Raw genomic sequence first — 21895 nt, forward strand, 5'->3', positions numbered from 1 at the left:
CTGCCAATTATTTTGACCGTTTTGTCAATAAAATAGTGAAATATGCACTTTTTGACATTTTATTTTATTTGTTTAACAATCAATAAAAATCCGGAGCTCTTGGGTTTATTATAATATATGGCGAATTATTTTTATTTTCTTAAAAGGGGGAGAAACAATAAAAAATGTTGTTGCCAAAGCAGAGGCTGAATGACATTAAAGTATTGTATTAAGGTACTTTTTTTTTCAATGCTCTGAACTGCGTAAATGCCATATTATTGTATAATGTCTTATTATTTTAACTTAATTAGACTCATAATCAGGCATAACTTTATTAACACACTGATGTACAGTGGTGCAAATGGTGTGAACTGTATACTTTTAGTACACATGGAAAAAACCCAGATCTATTTTATCAGTCGTGTCCTAACTTGTGTGATTTTGTCAACATGTTTGATGCAATCAACACCAAGTTCCTCCTGTTTTCTTCTTCCTTTTTGTGGTGATGTTTCCTGTTAGTTACTGCACACTGAAAATAAACATTGTAAACAGGAATATTAGTAAAATATGCTAAGATTTATAGAGATTCTGTGCATATGCACCTGACAAAATAAAAATAGGCTACAGCAAACTATACACACATACATAAATGACCTGTATATGATATAAATTATACATGATTATCGATATATTATATGAACACACACATATCTCTATATATGATGAGTGTATTTGCAAAAGCAGATAAAAGACATGATAAAAAGAATAAACCAATGCCATTTCATTTTTTAATTAATTTGCCCTTGATTGCACAAACCAATACATGATTTAGCAAAATTGATTGAACACAAAATAAAAGATGAACAACAATAAATACAAGACAACAACACAACATGAAACAAAAACAAGACTCTACACTTATTTGTGTTCAAAAGAAGCCAAAGCTTATTAAATCCCTTTATTAATTTACTATATTCAGTTATATAACAACAATAATATTTATAAATATATATGTATGTATAACACAACAATACACACACAAAAAAAAAGAAAAATAGTAAAATTCTGAGTCATTTTGACTGATATTTCCTGGACTGTAACCCCAAAAAACTTAAGAATTTGGGAAAATAAATCAAAACTGAGATATCCTTTTTTGCAGATAAGTTCTTCATATATACACACTACAGGCCAAAAGCAACTTAAATTTTCTGTTCATAATGGCTTTCTTAAAAACCAGTATGGATTCTTTGGGTTTTTGGATGTGTTTACTGCATGATCAGACTTTAACTTTATTGAATTGAACCATTTCCCTCTATTTACATTTAAGTTTGCATTTTTCACTTTAAAGTGACTCTTTATAAAATAATCACATTTATTTTGTTGCAAAGTATAGCAATGAAACTATGATCTTTTTTGTACAAATTTGATCGTGCTTCCAAACCTTTGGCCTGTAGTGTATATATTTATATCTGTGTGTTTGTGTGTAAACTCCCTGTCCAGTTATCTGTGTCTGGCTGGTGGAAGCCACTGATTACTTGGTGGTTTGTGGCTGTTTCCGTGCTGTCAAACGAGTGCACAATCAGTCCACTGGTTCCCAGTATGGGCTGGTGGGAGGAGGGACAGATGACGAGCCATATGGAAGACCCCGGGAGGAAACGCTGCTCATGTTGGAAAAATATTAATTTCAGCTCCTGATTGTGTGTTGTTGTATGAAGGTGAGAATCATCTATAATTCAGAAGGTTTGTGCAGAAAATCACATTCCAGCAACGAGGTCGAGATGTAGAGGAGATGGAGTAGATCCAGTTTAATTAGGACCAGTAAATGTAAATGCATTACAAGTACACTGAGGTAATAAATCAAGTGAGACGTTGGGTAATATTCATTTTGACTTTAAACCAACCCACTTCTTTTTGCAGCAGTGGAGTCGCCCCCTGCTGGCCATTAGAGAGAATGCAGGTTTAACTCTATGGAGTCTTATTGGGCTATTTTGTCCATTTTTAAATCCTTTTCATGTCTTTTTGTGACTTTTTTGGTAATTTGTGTCTTATTTGGTCATTTTGTGTCTGTTGTTGTGTCTTTTTTTGTCATTTTGTTTCTTCTGTGGGTTTTTTTTTGTCATTCTGTTGTCTCATTCTGTGTCTTTTTTTGGTCATTTTATGGCTTTTCTTTAGTCATTTTGTGTTTTTTTTAGTCATTTTGTGTCTTTTTGTTTCTTTTTTTAATCATTTTGTGTCTTTTTTTGGTCATTTTGTTTCTGTTTTTAGTCCATTTTAAATTGTGAATTTTCTTTCTACAATGAAAACCATTACTATTTTTAATTTACATACACATAGTTTTATTATTTATTATTTTTTTCTGCTATTTTTGTGTGTATAAATTGTAAAAATAAAATAAAATTTAAAAAATGATACATTTCCATAGAAACCTGTATCTTTTGTTTGTATTTTGGGTTCCTGGCAGCTTTATACATACAAGTTTGTGTGTAGAAAAAGGAGCCATGCATGTGATGTAAGAACAGACTGAAAGATGCTAAACGGAGACAGAAATGAATGGAGAGGAATTTGACAAATCTGAACCAAAATCTCCTGGACTTCAGAGGTTTAAAATGAACAAGAAGTCGAAGAAAAAGGGTGGTCTGATATTTTTTTCCATGACTGTATGTTGTTTCCTGAAACAGTTTAGATTAAATTAGGACAGTTTAGTTGGGAGTCAGATGGATGTTTGGTGAGGCAGATGCTCTCACTCTTTCTTTCCTCCCTCCATCCTCAGAAGAGGATGAGAAGCAGAGGGAGGACAGGAGAGCTGGAAGCTGAGGATGTAAAAACCTGGCTTCATCTCTCTCTCTCTCTCTCTCTCTCTCTCTCTCTCTCTCTCTCTCTCTCTCTCTCTCTCTCTCTTCAGAGGACCACCCCCTCCTCCCCTTCTCCTCTCTCCTCTCTCTCCCTCTGACTGCGCCCAACTTCTCTCCCTCCATCCTTCCATTCGGCTACTGTATCCACCTCCTGACTGCACCCAGCACACACAGATCCTGATTTTTTTGAGGGCTTAGGATACTGCTTGGCTCCATTCTGGGTTTGGACTATTTGTGCTTGAAGAGTTCACCTGCAGAGAAAGAGAGAGAGAGAGAGAAAAAAAACCCTTTCTTTTTTTCATTTTTTTCAATTGAGCTGCAGAAGAAGGACGGTCCGACCTCCGCATCCCCCGCAACATCCCTCCGCATCCTCAGCATCCCTGCACGGACCTCCAGAGGAGAGCACCGCGGACCGGGCTGCGCACGCAAACCAAGCCGCTTTAAAGCGTTCTATCACCGGACGAACACAACCTCCTGCATCGGTGTGTTTTACGGAGGTCTTGGCTGCCTCATTAAATGTCCGCTAATGTTAAAAGAGAAAAAAAAATAGCAAGCTGCGCCATTTATCCTGCACCCTGCCGCTGTAAGGTATTGTTGCTCGGTTTTTCCCACACATATTTAAACTATTATTCAATTTAATGCAAAATGTGTCTCTTAGGCCCTGTGTGTGTGTGTTTGTGTTTTTTATTAATTTTTTTTATAAAAAACCTCCTTCAGCTCCTTTCATCTGCGCTAAATCTGCAGCCGCAGTGTGCTGTCGTGCTCTGCGGAACTTCTTATATCTCTTTTTTGCAAAAATATGAGCTAAAAGCTGCACACACACACATCAAACACACTTAAATACATTAAATGCATCTGTAATGTTTGTGCATTATGGTGTTTTAATGATCTAAAACGCTTCAACCCTATTATTTATTATATCATTTATTATGATGCAATGTTTAATCTAACAGAAATATGCTTTATGATATAATTTTGGTAATTTATTGAAGATTTTTTTGTGCATTGTGGAGATTTTAAGGCTCTAACACACACGCCCGACCCCCACAAAGGCAGCCGTCCCCCCTCCTCCCCTCCCCTCTGCATTTTAGCCTACATGAGCTATCTGGGTCATTAGCATTTCAGCGGTTAATGAGGCTGCAGATGGGTCCTTCTCCTCTGCCGGGGAGCCGTTGAGCAGCACAGATGCTGATGCTGCTGAATCTGCATTTGCAAATTAGAAAAATTAATATTTTTAAAAAAGGATGCATGACATGATGTTTTTGGAGCTGCCAGGGCTCATGTGGGATGAGGAGTAACACATTTGCAGCAGCAGCTTCCTCCCCTGCAGCTGTGTCATTAATGCAGTGGTGTATAAGAACGTGCATTATGGCTGCTGCTGCTGGATAATGGAGGATAATGCTTTAATGGTCCGCAGTGCTGCTTAAAGGACCATACCGGTGTTAAATACTGCATATTATTACATCATTTTGAATGATTTTTACACTGCATTCTGCATTCTTTCAAGGTTTTTTTTTCCCACTCATGATAGAGGGAAATTCAGTTTGCAGAGATTTCAATCAGGCAAGTGAACATTATGTCTGCTTGTTCTGGAGTTAAAATTGTATTTAATTGTATGATGTGCAGTTAGAAGTGTTGGGAATGCAAGCGAGAATAAATCTAAGAGGGGTCACATGATAGAGATAGAAAATTATGTAGAAAATAATAGATTTCTGACACACAAACTAATGTTCTTTTAAAATATTGTACTCTTTTACCTCCTCAGCTGTCTGGAAATCCTTAAAATGCAGAATTTGCTTTAACCTGACTCTAATCAGTGAATTTAGATGGCAAGAAGACTAGAGAGAGTAATAAAAAAAGGTGAGAACAATGGCTTTAAATCTCTGCAAATTGATTTTTCATAGCAAAGTAAGACATTAAAGGATTCCAGAGGCTGCATTGATGGTGCAAAAACACATTCATGGTGCAATTTAAACATGCAAAATGTTGATATTGCACTTCTAAGCCATCCCTATTTAGCATTTATGGTTTAGTCTTTAGGGGGAAAAAAGTCAATATAGCCAGTAGATATATGGAAGTATTGTCAGTTCTGTCCCAGCATGCAGCCTGTTGGTTGTGTGGAGGTCAGCAGGACATTTGAACAGTTTATCAAAGACACACACACACACACACACACACACACACACACACACACACACATCTATGGACCATTATAGCTTCGTAATCTGTCCTGAGCTGCCTGTCTGTGTTTGGACTGCAGGAGGAGACAGAGCACTGCAGAAAAAAAGACTTAGAGGGAGGCAGAGCAGCTTAATACATAATGTACAGTCAGTAACGGGTACGGTACGGTACGATATTGTACGATATGATACAATATGGTACGATACGATATGCAACTCTGATTGTAAAAAAGCTTTGATGAAGGGCAAAATGCACCAAATTCAGAGTGCATGATTACAAAAAACTAAAGGTTTTCAGTCTGAGCATTAAATATATTGTCTTTTGTACTGAATTCAATTGAATGTAGGTCAAATGGGGTTTATAAATCAATGCATTCAGCTTTTACTCCTCTGGAATCAAGGTTGTACGTTATATTCCTTTACACTCAAACGCTGCACAACGACACACAACATACCCTCTCATCATACAGCTGCCTCCATTGTGGTAATAATAAATAAACAATGCAACATGTCCTGAAGCACATTACAACCGAGGCAGGTTTATAAAGCCCATTTCAGCAACAAGGCCATTCAAAGTGCTTCACATAAAACATTAAAAGGACATAAAAGCAGCCATGAAAGGGCTGAGAGGACAGGGAAATAAAAACAAGCTTAAACAGAATAAGACAGGTATAAAATATGAGAATTAGAGTAAGGAATTGTTAATTTAATTGGTTTAATAGGGTGTAAAGCAGCAGCAGCAGGCAGAGAAAGTCTGCAGCCTGGAGGAGTTGCAGCAGATCTGCAGTTTGTTCCAGATTTGTGCTGCAGAAAAAGGACAAGCAACGTATTACACAACCGCTCGCATCGTATCAGGAGTCTATTACACAACAGCCTCACAGCAGCTTTAATCACAATATTCAGGATATAAACAGCTTCAGTCACATCTTAAATGCTGTAGGAGGAATATACATGATGCACATACTTATATATAGTACTATAACTATAATTATGATAGTCTCTGTGCATTTTATGAGCTAACATAATTATGGATTATCAGTGTCAATCATTCATTCACAGTATAATTAGTAGAGCTCGACCGATATGGGATTTGTTAAACGGATATAGATAAGGATTTTAGACAGGAAACATTCACAGATTACAGATAAAAATCTTTGGAATTTTTTGGAATTAAAATACATCTTCTCTATGTTCATTTTACATCGATTTTGCACCTTTATGACCATTTAAAGTTACGAATTTACCATTATTATACATTATATAATACTTAGAAAATATAGAATTATTTTAAAAAAATAATTAAATAAATATCAGTACTGTGTGTTCGGTTTCAGTCAATTGCTGATCGTTTAAATAAATAATAATAATAATAAAAATAGTGGACACTAATTCTATTTGGCCCCAAGTATCGTTTTCTGTAGTATTTGTTCTATAAAAAATAAATAAAAATAAAATAATAAATCTCCAATAATCAGTAATCAGTACATTTGGCCAAAACTGTGGAAGTACAATTTTAATTTATTAATTTATTATGGGTGTCACAATATACCGGTACTGATGATAAACATAATATTTAAAAAGTGAAATATTTATATTCTGTTTATTGTACACACGTGATAATATCATGTAAATTATCCAGCATATAGACTTTAGACTTTATCAACACGTCCCTACACTCATATTTGAAGTAAAATATTTTTTTAAAAAGCACAATATCAAAAATTAAAAGAATTTGACTGATAACACAGATTTTTTTCTCTATTTTTTCCATTAAAGTCACAATTATATAACTATTGTGAATCATTTTGGCCACAATAATCATGCAGTCAAATTCTGAGGGAGCTGCAGTGACAGCTGCAGACTTTTCAAATCTTTTGTTGGACTTGCATGGTGAACATGCATTGCCAAGCTTAATATAGGGAAATGTGTTGATTGTTTCTTTATAAAATTGCATGAAATAGGTTTAAATCATTTCCTCTTTTTGATTCTTTGGACATGAAACAGAAAAACAACATCCTGATGGTTGAGGGAATGATTGTGAAGGACACATTGAGGGATAAAGTGATCAAAGCCCAGCGAGGCTGCACAGAGACGTATAAAAGGATGAAGAGGGATTGAGCTGCAGAGCTGAAAGAAATGGTGAAAATGGGATTGAGCTGAAATGGTTGCAGGGAGTCAAACTGGAGCAGAACGAGCAAAAAAGGCTCAAAAACTGAACGGAGCAGGACAGAGAAGAGCAGGGAAAAGATATTATGTTATTATTATTATTATTATTATAATAAGAAGTGAAGGGAAACATGGTGGGTCGTCTCTCCTCGTGTTCACAGCGGACCTTGATTTAAATGTCCATACAATTAAGGCACGCGGTGAATGCCAAGAGAGAGGCCTGAAAATCAGCACTGGACTCACTGAGCAGACTGGAACACTGCCTCTAGTGGCCGAAACAAGGATCTACAACTGTATGCTTAAAATGACTTAAATACATTTCTAGATCAGCAGCAGGGCTTGGTTTTCTCTTTTTTTTCCCTAATAAAAATGGCAGATTTCTGGGCTGTTTTAAACAATGGTGCAGTACCGCTAACGACCACTAGTGGCCACTAGATGGCGCTCCAAAACCTCCCTCACTGGTGGCCATTATTTTTAAAATGTCCCAACTTCTCTCTTAAAATATACAGTTTTTAATATAATGCAAACAAATTGAGTCGGTAAATAATATATATTTTTATTTGTGTCCTGAGGATTTTGAGCATTATTGTGCAATCAAGGAGATATTTTTTATTGTTTATTTATTTTATTTTTTCCCCAACATATTTTTGAGAATAAGAATCCTATAAGAAATATTTTATTATTAAATTATTAATCATTGGGTAACATCACATTTGCTCCCATTCTAGAATAGGAATACTACAATATTATATATTTTTGTTATACATTATATTTTATATAAACCTAGAGAAATTATAATTATAATTAAAATAGAAATAAGTACAAAACAAATATAACAAAATAGGTGTATTATAATAATAATAATAATAATAATAATAATATAAATGGGAAAACAGAAATACAAGTAAATTGTAAATAAAAATGTATACTGAAGTGTAAATAATTATTAATGTAATGTAAATTTAAATAACTACTAATAACACATAAACACAACAGAATAATAATTAATAATACTTTTAAGTAAGAGCATTTAAGTAAATATATATGGTACTTAAGTACAATTCTGCTGCACTTACTCAATGCTTCATTTAAGTATTTCCATTTTAAGCTAATATATATTTCTACTCCACTACATTTTACAGGAAACATTATGCATTTTAAGGCATGTAAATTTATATTTTTCTGCAATAATGTAAATACATCTCCTGCCACTGCAGCTGCACAACTTCAAAGTGTAAAAGGTCATAAATGAAACTGTTTTCAGGTTTTTTTCTGCAGATAAAAGAAATCAATTGATGTAGACAACAACTAGAACAACAACGTTTTGTTGTCTGATGGATAATTTCACATATTTTTGCACAGCAACATTTAAAACTTCCATTATTTGTGATGTGAAGCTTATTTACAGTACAGTAAATCTTCCTAATGGCATATTTTTAACATTTAAAACCACTGAGTTTACATGAATCTGACCCTCCTTTAGTAACACAGAGCTAGTTTCAGTCTTACCACTAAGTTGCTCCAAAATATAACAAAACCACAGCAGGAAACGGATCCTCTGGTACTGTGTAAGTGTTGCTTCACTCGCCTCGCTGGTTGTTTATGTTTCTGCTCGGTTGCCTCTCCGTTGCATCACCCTGCAGGCTTCAGACTCCCACATCACAAGAAATCCTCCTATTTGTAGTTTTTCCAGAAGAGGCCAGACTCTCAGGACCGTCTGACATGCAGGTCGAGGGAACGTCCGCACCGATTCGCCTCATTCACTCTGAGTCTTTAGACTGAAGTTAATGATGGAATACATGAATAAGAGCAGAGCTGAGACTTTCAAAGTAAAAGAAGCATACTGACAAATAATTCTAGAACATTAAAACAAAACAAAAACCAACATATATAAAATCTTCAACACCAAAGACAGGAGGCCTATTACTCATTTATCATTTATGATATATTTATATATATATATATATATATATATATATATATATATAGCATTTCTAATATACAATACAAAAGGCTTCAAACACTAAGAAATACAAATTAAAAAATTTAGAAAAATGCAAATGAAATGGGAAAATAAGAAAAAAGACAAATAAGTGAATGAAAATAAAGAAAGAAATTACAATAAAAAAAATTAAAAATCTGAAAAAATATTTAAATCATTCTAAAAAAAGGATAAAAATGAGAATGTAAACTGCACATATAATGCATAAAATAATGCACTTGGGGGTTTTATGTTTATTTCTACATAACTTACCAAACTCTAAATTCACGAGTTCATGAATCATAATGGTTTAGATTTGCAGATAGAGCCAATAAATAACAATTAAATGACAATTAAAGAGCAGATTTATGAAACAAAATAGGATTTGGGACATTTTAGATGCAAATTTGTTCAATTCTTCAAGTAAAATGCACATTTCTGGGAATATAAAATGAAAAAACTGGTGTCTAGGGATTCCTGACGCCTCCTCAGATTACATTTATCACTTTCTACCTCATAAAATAACCGTATTTCAGTGTGTTCCCCTGCGACAGATGTCCCAGCACGCCTGCACTAATGTAAATGTGAATGTAAATCTGATATGTGGGCTGACTGCAGAGAGTTCTCGGCTGAACGCTGCAGGTGAGGAGGAGAGACGTGCAGCCGGCAGCAGAGCAGCACATCTCCTCACTTATCTCTTACTGACACACACACACACACACACACACACACACGCTTCATATTGATCTGACATGTACAGGAACTCTGCTGGGAAAGGAGGCGCTCTATACTGTCTGTATATATACTGTAATATGTACCGTATACTGGAATGTATGCAACTCTACTGTGTATATATATATATGTGTATGTGTGTGTGTGTGTGTGTGTGTGTGTGTTATAATGCATTATAATGAATCCAATAAAATAACTTCAGCAACAAACATCCACAGCTGACAACAGAGGTTCTAAAAAATAGATTAATTAATTAAATAAATTGTAAATTTAGCACTAGAATATATGTAATTATTGCACTAATGTGAATGGAATTATTGCATAGAACAAATGTTATAAATGTACAATAAATGTATTCATTGCACAAGAATAAATGTCATTATCGCCTATGAATACATATAATTAATGTACAAGATTAAATATTATTATTTCAGAAGTTCCAGAATGTTTTCCTTTTTTTCAGTTTGTGTATTTTTCCCCCCAATTTGTCTAGTAGACTACATTAATTGAACTGTATTTTTGAATTTGCACCTCATTGTTTTCTTGATGTCATGTATATGAATTTGTAATGTTAATAAAAATATTTTGGAAATAATATATTACTGTGTGATTTTTGTTTATGTTGTATATGTTGTTATAATAATAAAAATGGGGTAATATAGAATATGATACATTGACACGGGCCATTCTGCTGCATAATGAGTAAAAGTTATTGTTGATATTTTTATTTAAGATCTAAAAACCACAAAGAAATGACTTATTACTAATCTTATTGGGCTCGATATAAAAGAATTAGACTCAAAGTATCACCCAGTTTCTAAAAATACTAATAAAACGTTGGTTTTCCATTCCAGTTTCTAATATTTTTATCAGTGTTTTTTATCCCCATAAGTATGGACGAGTAACAGTCTGCTCCTCCACAATGAGCAATAAAAAAAAGCTGGGAAAATGCTTGAAAACTATCTTTTATTTTAACTTTATTAAACAAAATACATTCCATATGAAACACACGATAAAGGCATCGCCAGAGAAACCGGCTTCAGAAACACACAGAGAAAGAAAACAACAGATGCTTTCAGTCATTAAATCGTCTCTCTGACTGATAATTAAAGTATTAAAGAGAAACTTTCAGTTACAATCCGACAGAAACCTTTGGCTTTAACTCAGCGATGCCTTCCTGAGAGAGAAAGTCCTTCTGATGAGAGAGAGAAAGAGGAAAAGAGGAGAAGATGGATGATAACAGGAAGTCAGAGGGTTTGTGTGTCCCTCATCCTCATATTGAACAAAAAAAAGCACAAAAACTGTTAACTATTGCCACAAATACTCACTAGAGCATCAAATGTGGATTAATCCGCCGCTGAAAATAGTCCCAACAAATGCACTGTGTACTCCTGTAATAGCCGATTTAAGGCCAATTCTGATGGTATTTTTTTTATTCAATTGCTGAAAATGTGACTGTTGAAGCAAAAGTAAGGAATTAAGATGAATTTAAAGGATTTTTCCACAGGATTACAATCCAGAAAGTGACTCAATCCCTCACACATCGTCCTGCTGCCACAAACACTAACTAGAGCATCAAATGTGGATTAATCCGCCGCTGAAAATAGTTCCCAACAAATTCACCATTTACTCCTGTAAAGGCCGATTTTAATGGTATTTTTTAAAATTTAATTGCTGAAAATGTGATTGTTTTAAGCAAAAGTAAGGAATCAAAATGAATTTCAAGGATTTTTCCACAGGATTACACACCTGAAAGTGAGTCAATCCCACACATACCGTCCTGCTGCCACGAACACTCACTAGAGCACCAAATGTGGATTAATCCGCTGCTGAAAATAGTCCCAACAAATGCACTATTTTCTCCTGTTTAAGTTACTTTTATTAGAAACTACAGTGAGCAGCTGTTTTAGGTCATTAATTATTGTTTTTAAATCAAATGAAACTATACATTTATGAGACAGGAACCACAACTTGGACCTTGTGACAGATTTTAAGGCCGATTCTGATGGTATTTTTTGTATTAAATTGCTGAAAGTGTGACTGTCAAAAGTAATGAATTAAAATGAATTTAAGGGATTTTTCCCCTGAATGGACTCAAACTGCACAAACTGTCCTGCGGCCACAAATACTCACTGGAGCACCAAATGTGAATTAATCCACCGCGGAAAATAGTCCCAACAAATTCACTATTTCCTCCTGTTTAAGTTACTTTTGTTAGAAACTACAGTGAGCAGCTGTTTTAGCTGTTATTAATTATCCTTTTTTAAATTAAATTAAACTATAAATTTATGAGACAGGAACCACAAATTGGACCTTGTGACCGATTCTGATGGTATTTTTTTGATTAAATTGCTGAAATGTGACAAAAATAATGAATTAAAATTAATTTGTGGGATTTTTCCACAGGTCAACTCTCCTGGAATGGATTCAAACCTACAAACACCCACAAATACTCACTGCAGCACCAAATGTGGATTAATCCGCCACTGAAAATAGTCCCAACAAATGCACCATTTCCTCCTGACTTAGTAGCCTCACTTTTTATATTAAAAAAAGTACAGTAACCAGGTGTTTTAGGTAATTATTTAGCCATTTTTAAAAAGGTGTTTTTAAAGATTTACTTATTTATACTGCAGCAGAGAACAAATATTGGAATATGTGGAAGATTTAAAGGGTGATTCTGATTTTATTTTTGAATAAATTGCTTAAAATGTGACTGCTTTTAGCAAAAGAATAAGAAATTAATAATAAAAACAGGATTTCTCTACAGGATTAAACACCTGGAGGTGCAGAGATTTCAGATCAAGTCCTGCTATCAAATTACTTACTGTGGCACCAAATGTTAATGAATCCGCCGCTGAAAATAGTCCCAAACAAATGCACCATTTCTTCCTGTTTTAGTTACTTTTGATAAAAACTAAATTTCCATGTGTTTAAAGAAACTATTTAGCATTTTTTTTAAATGAACATTTATGAGGCGTTTTACAAAGAATTATGCGTTTTTAAAGATTAATATTTTCAGCAGGAACCACATATTGGAGATTTTAAGGCTGATTCTGATTCTGATTTTGCTTAAAATGTGTTTTTTTTAGCAATGTATAATTACTTAAATAATCAAAATAAAAGGACTTTCTGCAAGATTACACACCTGGAAGTGCAGAGAATGCTTCAAAAACGGCATTTCGATGACTAAATTTACATAAAAATTACAGAAAATAAAAATGAAAAGTGGAATAAATAAATATATATTTGATGGAGAGTAAAAAATAAAAATTTAATAAGTAATAATAAATGTTTTTGGACACAGAAAGAAAGAAGAAAGAAGGTGAAAGAGCACAGACAGATGGATGTAGTATTTCAAATATTGCAGCAAAAATGGAAGTGTAACAAGACGGGAAATAGTAGAAGTTTGTGTGTGTGTGTGTGTTCTTGTACTTCCTACAAAGTGAGGACCGAAACACGTTTTTAACCAAGAGTGAGGACATTTTTGCAAAGTGAGGACATTTCGGCCGGTCCTCACTTCTTTAGAGGCTTTTTTGAGATTTCAGACTTTGTTTTGAGGATTAAAGGTTACAATCAGGTTTATGTTAGGGTTAGGGTTAGGGACTGGGGAAAAAGGTTATTATAGTTAACAGAAACTAACGAAATAACGAAAACTAGAATTTAAAAAACAATTTCGTTAACTGAAATAAAAATAAAATTGAGAGTTAAAAAAAAAAAGATAATTAATTTGAACTGTATTGTGTGGTTACAAAACTAACTAAAATGATAGTGAAAATGTCCTTTGTTTTGTCAACTTTTTTCATACATAATGAAGATGGATAAGACAAAGGAAATAAAGGCAAAATTTACTGTGACCTCTTTTAATCTCCCACCCAACAAAGTCACTCTAAAAACGAATTAAAACTAACAACTTCACTATTCCAATGAGGGCCCTCACAAAGATAGAAGTACAAGAAAGTGTGTGTGTGTGTGTGTGTGTGTGTGTGTGTGTGTCAGTGGAAGGAGAACCCGGAGGCCGGCAGGCCGCCACACCACTGGCTGATGAACTTGAGGACGTCCTGACACTCTGAGCTGTGAGTCGACTGCAGGAGGAGACAAACATCGACCAATCACAACACAGATCAGAAGATATGCTGCAGGTACAGAGGTGTATGTGTGTGTGTGTGTGTGTGTGTGTGTGTGTGTGTGTTTTGTGTAGATAATGATTGGTCCACTCTGCTGATTCCCATAAAATCTGTGATGTTGAGAGCGAGATGATGAAACTCAGTGAAATGAGTTTGGCTTTTGTTGTTGAGACATCAGACAACTTCTTTTGTGTGTGTGTGTGTGCGTGTGTGTGTGTGTGTGTGTGTGTGTGTGTGTGTGATAGTGTCATCAAAGGTCTGACTATTATAATTATGTCAGCCTATAAAAATAAATCAAAATTACAGCCCATGCATGATATTTTCTCTTATTAAATAACAAACTAATAATAATAAACTTTATTTATGGAGCACTTTTCAAAATAAAACGTTACAAAGTGCTGAACAGCAAGTAAAACAAGCATACAAGACAGAAACAAGCACATATAAATAAAAATTAAAAATGTACCCCTCAGCTAATGTTAAAATTAGGTGATGTGGTAAAATTAATAAAAGGCTTTTTTAAATAGATATGTTTTAAGAAGAGAAAAGGTATAAGATGTAACTTTCCCTCAATAAAATGTCCAAAAACTAATAGAAATGCGTTTTTATTTCGATGAGTTGTTTATTTACATTATCACAAATGTTTCTACCATTTTCAAACCCAGAGGGATCTGTAATTTTATAAGAGGTAACGGTCTGTTTTTCATATCTCCTTTGTGCATGTGTCAGTATTGTTGTTGCTTCATAAATCAGCTTTTTATCCAGTTTTAAGCCGATATACAGACAGTATTTACAATATATATTTTAGCTCTTGGTTGTTTTTAACTATATATATTCTCCAGATGAAGGATTTAAGTCAAGAGAAGTCTGGATCTTAAGTTGTCAGAAAAACAAGCTGAGTAAACCTTCTCACAGCCCCTCCTGGATGTCCTGTGTTCACCAAACATCATTGAAAAAACCTGAATTTTAAAACTAAACTACTTTTTTCAGTATTTTTGTTGGTTTTAATCATTGGGCCTGTTCATTCTGATGAGGAGGAGACCTCTGTGGATAATTCTGCTAACAGGAAAAACCTCCTAAACAATAAATCCAGAAGAAATCATAACTCAGAGAAACTGACTACAGTGGTGTGAAAGACAACAACTCCCATAATCCCACATTACTTCACCACGTCAACAAACTCATTTTTATGTTGCTGTTTTGACTGAAAGTGACAGAAAACTACACACTGTGCTTTTAAATGATTCTCAAAACAGCTCCTTATACATTTTCTGTCCATCGACTTATTGTTTCAGTTGTACTTGTGTTCATGTTTAATTTATAACCAAACGTATTATAAACTCTTTGTATGTTTTGAATGCAAAAATCTTGCTTTGTGAAGAAACTAAAGCTGTTAAATAATTGTAGTGAAACCAAAGTAATAAGTGGAGTGAAAAGAAAAATCAGTAAATTAAAAGAACCTGAGATTTGTTTAGTATTTGAGTAAATGTATTTTTCTGTGTCTCACCTTTGTGGAAACAAGGAATTTGTTCCAGTCTTTCTTGTTGGCTGCTTTTCCCACCGACGAGAACTCAATCTTATCCCTCAGCACGGGGTAGCCTGCAGGCACAACACCAGGGTCAGTGTGTGTGTGTGTGTGTGTGTGTGTATGTGTGTGTGTGTGTGTGTGTGTTTGTGTGTGTGTGTGTGTGTGTGTGTGTGTGAGTGTGTGTGTGTGAAACAGTGAATTGGAAAATCACAAGCAGCAGAGTGATGGTTTACATCATGGGTCTCAAACTCGCGGCCCACGGGCCAATTGTGGCCCTCGTGACGATATTTTGTGGCCCCCACCTTGATATGTGGGGGCCACAAAATATATATATATATATATATATATTTATAAGTTTAATGTGAGTTTTATATGAATCGCACTTTACTGTGTTGTGTGTGGAAGGTCCCTTTAATTACTTTTTTGGTAATTTTGTGTCTTTTTAAAATCATTTTGTGTCTTTTTAAAATAATTTTGGGTCTTTTTTAATAATTTTGTGTCTTTTTTTAGTGATTTTGTGTATTTGTTTTGGTCATTTTTTTATTTTTGGGTCATCTTGTATCTTTAAAAAAAATAATTTGGGGTGTTTTTTGGTAATTCTGTGTCTTTTTTTGGTCATTTTGGTTCTTTTTAAAATAATTTTGTGTCTTTTTTTGGTTATTTTGTGTCTTTTTAAAATAATTTTGGGTCTTTTTAATAATTTTGTGTGTTTTTTTAGTGATTTTGTGTATTTGTTTTGGTCATTTTTTTTATTTTTGGGTCATCTTGTATCTTTAAAAAAAATAATTTGGGGTGTTTTTTGGTAATTCTAAGTAATATAGGGTTTTTTCTGTCATTTTGTGTCTTTTTTTTGTCATTTTGTGTATTTTTTTAGTAATTTTGTGTCTTTTTTTGGTCATTTTGATACTGCCTCCAGCAGCCCCCAGGTAATTTGAGTTTGAGACCCCTGTTTTACATGCTGTTGTCGGGGAAAGTTTATCATATGAGACATTTATTTTGAATGAAAAATGCAATGAAACATCTCATCATTAAACACACATATGGGTAATCATTTTCAAAATAAAAGCACATCCAGAAAAGAAAAAAACTAAAATATATCAAATAGCCTACTCATTTTTCCATCTTGTCTTCATTTTGTTTTTTTAGAGGATTTCTTTGAATTATTGTATGTTGTTTTGTATCATTATCACTATGTTCTGTAATATTTTTCTCATCTTTTTTGTGTTTACATATATGTAGCTGTTTATAATACTGTACTGTACCACTTGTCAAAAATAACAATAAACAAAGGAAAAATTCACAAAAGAAAAATTTTGAATTTGATTTAGTCAACAGAAAACCTCTGTTGTTTTTGGTTTCTGCCAGCAGAACTGTAAGAAATAAATTAATTTAAAATCAACAAAGAGTGCTTTTTCATTCATCAGCAGGTAAACAATTAAACTCTAGATAATGAAATGTATTACCTCAACAAGATTAAGTTTGACAGTATTTTCGTCATTGATTCACGTTTTCTTTTCACACAGATTTATTTTTTATTTCATCTAGTTTTCTTTGCTTTTTCTGCAACTTTTTCTGTTATTTTCCTCACAAAACAATACTTTTTATATACTTAAGATTTTTTTTGCAATCCAGAGAAAATCAATGAAACAGGTATTGAATAGATTTTTTTATTTTCATAAATCATGTTTTGATTAATGATGCACTCAAAGGGAAAATCAATCAAACTTGTGGTGGTTTATTCTGGTTAAGAATCTGTTTCTACAAATTAACTCTTCAGTTTACCTCTGATGAGTGATGACACATGAGTGTGTGTGCGTGTGTTTGTGTAATTGTGTGTGTGTGTGTGTGTGTGTGTGTGTGTGTGTTCTTGTACTTCCTACATAGTGAGGACCAGAACACGTTTTTAACCAACAGAGTGAGGACATTTTTGCAAAGTGAGGACATTTCGGCCGGTCCTCACTTCTTTAAAGGCTTTTTTTTTTTTGAGATTTCAGACTTTGTTTTAAGGGTTAAAGGTTACATGATAATGATAATTAACTGAAACTGTATTGTGTGGTTACAAAACTAACTAAAATTATAGTGAAAATGTCCTTCGTTTTCGTCAATTTTTTTCATACATAATGAAGATGGATAAGACAAAGGGAATAAAGGCAAAATTTACTGTGACCTCTTTTAATCTCCCACCCAACAAATACCCCATTACAAAAAACTAACACTAATAAAAACTAAAGCATTTAAAAAAAATGAATACTAAACTAAAATTAGCAAACTCACTCTAAGAACTCATTAAAACTAACTGAATTTGAAAACAAAAACCCCCACAAAAAACTAATGAAAAATTAAAAACTATTATAACCTTGCAAGGGAATTCACTATTCCAATGAGGATCCTCACAAAGATAGAAGTACTAGAATGTGTGTGTGTGTGTGTGTGTGTGTGTGTGTGTGTGTGTGTGTGTTACCTGTGAGGACGCAGGGCAGGGAGCGGAGGCCGGTGTTGGCGGCGACCAGCGAGGCTTCGTACGTGTTCCTCTCGTCCCGTGGTAGAACCTGCTCCAACCGGTTGTCCATGGAGACCATCAGAACCCAGTCACGGATCTGCTCCCGCTGGGCGTCCTGCAACACACACACAATTACACACAATTACAGACACACACATTGACACAGACATGCAGCATCTTCTAACAACAAAGTGAAAAGTTACAAAAAGACTATTCAGTCAGCTAAAACGCTTCAACATTATCTGGAATTTTAAGTAAAACCAATTTAAGAAGGAACTGAGGCATGAAATAGAAGTTATTCAGATAATCAATTAATTAATGTGTCTGTTACTTTTAATTTTTCTAAATTTTCCAGCCAAAAACCCAAAGATATTGGATTTACTGTGGTATAAAACAATGCAAACAATGTCAGAAACTTCAGATTTTCTGAAGCTTTTATGAACCAAACACATTCTCGCATTTTTGCTTAAAACTCAATACAAGAAATCTTGTTTGATTAAATTAATAACAATGTTAACTCCACAGGCAACATAAAAAACATAGCTGGCAACAGAACCCTAATGATGAACTAATCCTAATGAAAGCCATGTTGCTGTTATATGTATATATTTATTTTTTATACATTTTTTAACTACGATTTATGATGAGTACCACCAACAATAACAAGAATTTATTAAGTTAGATTAAAAACAGAGAATAAACTAAGTTTTCTTTCACTTTTGGCTTCTTCAGGACTTGCAGATGACAACATTATTCAGATGCAAAGGCTTTTAAGGCTAAAATATGTAATTTGTTTATGTCTTTAAAATAATTTTAGAACGTTAGAATGTCATGTTGCATGTAGTTTGTATAGATTTATGAGTACATCTAATAAAACTTTTACTCTAAGCTATGAACTGGGATGTTTCAGTGTGTGTTTGGTGGCAGGATTTCTTACAGTGACGCAGAGTTTGGTGGGAACTGGAACCTCGAAGGGAATGTCGGTTTCCACGAAGTCGGAGTGATCCAGAGCGTCCATCGTCCCCTCGTCGATAGCCTGGAGACAGAAATCAACCGATCAAAAACCTGATTGATAATCAAACAGTCTCTGAAAACTATAAAACATCTTTTAACTAACGGGACATTCAGTTTTATGAGGGCGGCTGGATTTTGTCGGCAGTTTTTATATCTTACAGTTGTGATAGTTTACTCACATCACACAGATCCAAGAAGTGATTGAGGAAGATGAAGGCCATGTTCTCCCAGCCTGCAGCCTGACAGTCAAAAAAAGCACAAAAAAATTAAATTTAAGGTTTTCCTTTTGTGATGAAATATTTATATTGACATTTGATGGACTTCAGACGAGGGAATTTGCAGAATATCTGCTAAATATAGCCACTTCTACCAGTTGGTCCATTAACAGGAACACAGCAGAATATAGCGGTAGAAAACCAGGTAGGAAAACATTTTTAGACCATGACCGACACTAAAACTGAACTGAAGGAGCATTTTGTACCGTTCACTGAGCACAGAGACTCTACAGTGTGTCACTGACTCACCCTGCAGGCCAGGCCGGCCTCGTAGAACGCTTTATCTGCAGGAACGAGCTCGGTGTGACGCAGCAGAGACACAGACAGCTTGGCTGGAAGACTGACCTGCACACACACACACACACACACACACACACACACACACACACACACACACACACACAGCAGAAAAGAGAGACAGAAAGAACAAGTCAACTGTCAACATGAGCTGTGGAGGAGAAAGGTAGAAGTTGAAGCTCCAGCTATTTAAAAGATAATGTATCCTTAGAGGTTTAGGAAGTATACAACATTTCCTGTTGTTTGAGTCATACTTAGAAAAAAAAGAGTGCAGATAGATAGATAGATAGATAGATAGATAGATAGATAGATAGATAGATAGATAGATAGATAGATAGATAGATAGATAGATAGATAGATAGAGCAAAAGATGGAAAGAATGACATAAATAAGGACAGAAAGAACGATAGAAAGAACATAAAGATAAAAAGAAAAACAGGAGGAAAAAAGAATGATAGAAAAAAGGACAGAAAGGACAGAACAATAGAAAGAAGGACAGAGAGATAGAAAGAAAGGAAAAAAAGAAAGAAAAGAAGATGGAAAGGATAGAATGATAGAAAGAAAGACAGAACGAAAGAAAAAAGGAAAGACAGACAGACAAAAATATAAATACAAGGAAATTCACAAGAAGAAATACTGTAGGATATTTACATGAGGGAGTGCATAAAGAGTGCAGAAAATAAATTCGAGAAAGAAAGGAAACTTCTTTGGACCGAAATAAATCGTGCACATGTAAATTTAGCTCCCATTTTTTAAAATAAAGCTGAACTAAAATCTAATATCTAATGTCTAGGCAGTTACATGTAGATAACAGGTAGAAATAAAGCCTTCTGTGTGTTCTGTACCAGTTGTGTGTCTCCTTTAGCGGCGGATCTGGTGGCGTAGTAGTGAGCGATCAGCAGTAACTGCTCAAAGTCTTCATGAGCCGGAGAGTTAGCTTCAGACGACCGCGACATGTTCTCACACTGGAATCACACACACACACACAGGCAACACAAAAAGTACAATTATGGTTGCGAAAACATCCAGAAATTCACAACCTACATTATGGAATTTTACGAATGGGTGCAAATACAAGAGGAAACCTGTTTTTTAATTTTTTTTATTTACCAGTTGCAGCAGGAAATCGCGGAGGTCGGCCCACATGCGGTAAGACTCGGGTCCGTCAGTGTCGGGGAGGTTGATCAGGTCCAGGAACAGACGCTTGTAGATGTTAAAGTTCTGAGAGTAAAACGAGGAAAGTTATTGAGCTACTAAAGATGTTTGACATTTTATTTTGTGGCTGTAGCTCGAATAAACAAGCAGAAGTCTGAAAAGGCAGATTACCAGAAGAGAGAACATTTAGATTTTTTTTTTTCTAGTTGGACAAACAAGCTATGCTGAAGGGAACATTGCAACCTTTAATGTAAATGTCCAATCAGTGTTGATGGTAAATGTTGTCAGTTTAAGTAATTTATTCCTCAGTATACAAAATATTCTATATTTTTTTCAGTTACATATAACATTTTCATCCAATTGAGTCACGTAATTCTAACATAAACCAAAAAAAGTAAAAATTTTGAATAAAATCAAATAAAATTTAAGTGAATGTATCTAACCGAGCTACTATAATTGACATAATTTACATTAATGAAGTTTATGTAATTATTGTTAATAAACTGTTAATTCTTTACTGAGTTCAGGCATCAAGAGATTCAAGATAATATGGCAGCAAAACAGGAACCATGAGACAGACATCATGCCTAATAAAGGGTCCACTCATAATGACATATTGCCATGAATAAATGAGGAGTTAAAGGTGTCTGTGTACCTGAGGGTTGGGTGGAGCTCCGTGCTGGATGTAGAGCTGTAGAGCCTTCAGAGCTTCACCCTCCTTGATGAGGTGTGTCGCGTACAGAGCCACGTACTTATGGAGGATCTTAAAGTTCTGACAGAAAAAAACAGAGATTAAGATTATGATGCAAGAGATTACATCCATACAATTAACTATAGAGGCCAAGCTTTTCTTTTTATATTGTCATCCAAAAGAACATAATGTAAGAAAGAATGAGGCAAAATGGATGATAGCAGTATCACTTAAAAAAAGTAATTACTAAATAAAAAAATAAAAAAATACAAAGTTAAACATACTTATTCTCTATATAAAGAGTATGGGCTCCGTTTAAGAATGATTTTGAACATATAAACTTGGAAGGTATAGTGGGTTAGCAGATTTTTTATTTCATTTTATTATATATACAGTATATAATATATATATATTTCGA

The 21895-nt window shown here is 34.3% G+C and overlaps 1 protein-coding gene across 1 annotated transcript in view; it reads right to left on the minus strand.

The window, feature by feature from the left end:
* Positions 1-12440: 12440 nt before the first annotated feature.
* ift172 (intraflagellar transport 172) overlaps positions 12441-21895 on the minus strand; it is a 69260-nt gene continuing 59805 nt past the window's right edge. Inside the window, exons 40-48 of the mRNA XM_059356629.1 lie at positions 21442-21558; positions 20742-20852; positions 20477-20596; positions 19584-19679; positions 19239-19298; positions 18983-19081; positions 18007-18160; positions 15525-15616; positions 12441-13975 (exon numbers count right to left, since the gene is read on the minus strand). Of these exons, the coding sequence (XP_059212612.1) occupies positions 13886-13975; positions 15525-15616; positions 18007-18160; positions 18983-19081; positions 19239-19298; positions 19584-19679; positions 20477-20596; positions 20742-20852; positions 21442-21558 (939 nt within the window). The 3' untranslated portion in view covers positions 12441-13885. The remainder of the gene's footprint in view (positions 13976-15524; positions 15617-18006; positions 18161-18982; positions 19082-19238; positions 19299-19583; positions 19680-20476; positions 20597-20741; positions 20853-21441; positions 21559-21895) is intronic.

This window comes from Centropristis striata, chromosome 18 (genome assembly GCF_030273125.1).
Source record: "Centropristis striata isolate RG_2023a ecotype Rhode Island chromosome 18, C.striata_1.0, whole genome shotgun sequence".
Lineage (NCBI taxonomy): Eukaryota > Metazoa > Chordata > Actinopteri > Perciformes > Serranidae > Centropristis > Centropristis striata.